The 2,406-nt window shown below is 44.0% G+C and overlaps 1 protein-coding gene across 3 annotated transcripts in view; it reads right to left on the bottom strand.

The window, feature by feature from the left end:
* Rdh11 (retinol dehydrogenase 11) overlaps positions 1–2,406 on the bottom strand; it is an 18,785-nt gene that overhangs the window by 13,214 nt on the left and 3,165 nt on the right. For all 3 annotated transcript variants that reach the window (XM_021179204.1, XM_021179205.2, XM_021179206.2), the window contains exons 2-3: positions 2,060–2,178; positions 1,548–1,703 (exon numbers count right to left, since the gene is read on the bottom strand). In XM_021179204.1, the coding sequence (XP_021034863.1) occupies positions 1,548–1,703; positions 2,060–2,178 (275 nt within the window). The remainder of the gene's footprint in view (positions 1–1,547; positions 1,704–2,059; positions 2,179–2,406) is intronic.

Below are 2,406 nucleotides of genomic sequence, written 5' to 3' on the forward strand. Positions count from 1 at the left end.
TTTTTTTTTTTTTAAAGATTTATTTATTTATTATATGTAAGTACACTGTAGCTGTCCTCAGACACTCCAGAAGAGGGCACCAGATCTCGTTACGGATGGTTGTGAGCCACCATGTGGTCGCTGGGATTTGAACTCTGGACCTTCGGAAGAGCAGTCGGGTGCTCTTACCCACTGAGCCATCTCACCAGCCCGACTGTAAACTCTTAAGGGTGGAAATATTTTTCTCAAGAAGTCTAGATCCCTGGGTGATTGGGGGTGAGGCATACCTACTTATGGGGAGATACCACAGCTTTCTAAAAAGTGTTATTGCATCTATTTATTTGAGAGAGAAAGACAGAGAAAATACATGGCATGGAGTATGTGCAGGTCAGAGGACAACACATGTGAGTTAGTTCTCTCCTTCTGCCAGGTGGGCCCTAAAAATTGAACTCTGGTTGCTTGGCAGCAAGCACCTTTACCTGCTGAGCCATCTTGTTGGCCCCACAGGTCTTTTTAAATTAAGATCCTACATCACTTAGTAGAATGATTTCATGATATCAGCCTGGTTTCTAATTATCGCAAATCACCACCCTTTCTTTCTCTACCCAGACCCTAAGAATGTGGCTTGAATGAGACGTTCCCCCATGAATCTCAAACATTTAAATACTTGGTTCCTAGCTGGTAGCTATTTGGAGAGAATTAGGTAGTGTGATCTTGCTGGAGGAAGCATGTCTCTAGGGACTGGTTCTGAGGTTTCAAAGACCTCGTGCCCTTCCCAGTATGCCTTCTGTATCTTGCTGGCTGTTGTAGATGTGAGCCCTCAGCTGCTCCTGCTGCCACACCTTAGTCTGCCATCATGGACCTTACCCTTCTGCAACTGTATTATCACAGCAAAGGAAAAGTAAGCAACAGACCCAGAGCTAGTAAGCTGCTGTACTATGTCCAAGGTGGCCAGGGCTTTGTTCTTCTTCTTAGTACATAGACTGTGGACCAAATGGCTCTCTTATGAATCTCAACCTTCTATATAGCTCCAGCTTTCAAGAGCCTAGGGCCTCCTCAGCTTCCTATCTTAGCCTGGATGACTGTGCTATACCCTACCAAGCCCCTATTGAGTGCTGATGTTTCTGCTACAGTTTCAGCTTTAGCTCTTGCTCACTGCTATAATTTGGAGGCTGGAGGAACTCTTTGGGAAGGATTCGGAAGTGTGGCCTTGTTGGAGAAGGTATGGTATTCGGGGTGGGCTATGAGATTTCAAAAGCCCACACCATTCCCAATTAGCTACTTCTTTCTGCCTCATGGTTGCAGATCCAGACAGTACTGCTTGACGGCCATGTCTGCCTACCTGCTGCCATGCTCCTTGCTCGCTATGACAGTCATGGACTCTAGCCTTCTGGAACTGGGAACCCCAAATTAAATACTTTCTTTTATATGTTGCCTTGTTCACGGTGTCTCAGCATGGCAATAGTAAAGGAACTAAAACAGGCTCTCTTTTCATTTCTGCATCCTGAAGAAGTCCCTTTGACATAAATCATATCCCAATGATTATAATATCGTCTCTCACCACTTACCAGCTAAGAAGTCTTTGGCAAAGGCTCGAATAGACTTGGTATCAGCTAGGTCCAGTTTCCGTACGAAGACCTGACTGTTCCCTGTGGCGGCTTGGATCTCACGAGCCGCCAGTTCCCCCTTGTCCACATCCCGGCACGCTAAATACACACGGGCTCCTGTCAACCAAACGAAGCAAAAAACCAGTCAGCTCTGGTTTCAAGTGGTTTGAGAGACTGAACGTAGATGCTGGGATTGCTCCTGACATTTTACAAAATCGGAATTTTTATCCCTTATTTCACGACCATGGTATCTGAAGCAAATTAGCAAAGAAAAAATAATAAAAATGGTATTTGCTATTTTTTAAAGTTTTATTAAGTGCCTATTATATGTAGAACATCATACTAGATTCAGACTATAACAGGAAATTAATTAGGTACTTGGAGTGTTCTTACATTCCAAGTCTGGGAAGAAACAACCATCACTGTGAGGGATAAAATATCAGCATAGGTGAGTTAGAAACATGTCCACTTGCCTCTTTGGGCCAGATCTTTAGCTGTCTCCTTCCCAATGCCTGTGTTAGCACCGGTGACTATGGCTACCTTCCCGGGAAGCTGGACATTAGATGTACACACCCCATTGGATAGCATTTTCCTAGAGACACAAGAAAACATCAATCCTTCATTATCCATTCCTGCCAAGGACTCCTGAAGCTACATTCTTCTTCCAATTCCAGGGCTGAGTTTGCTTTTATGGCTTCCAATGTTATTCTTTTATAAGGTTAAGTTAAAAAAAAAAAAAAAAAAAAAAGGCAAGGCCAGCAGGATGCCTTAGCAGTTAGGCATGCTTGCCTCTAAGCCTGCTGACATCAGTACAGTCTAC

Source organism: Mus caroli, chromosome 12 (assembly GCF_900094665.2).
Source record: "Mus caroli chromosome 12, CAROLI_EIJ_v1.1, whole genome shotgun sequence".
In the NCBI taxonomy this organism is placed as follows: Eukaryota; Metazoa; Chordata; class Mammalia; order Rodentia; family Muridae; genus Mus; species Mus caroli.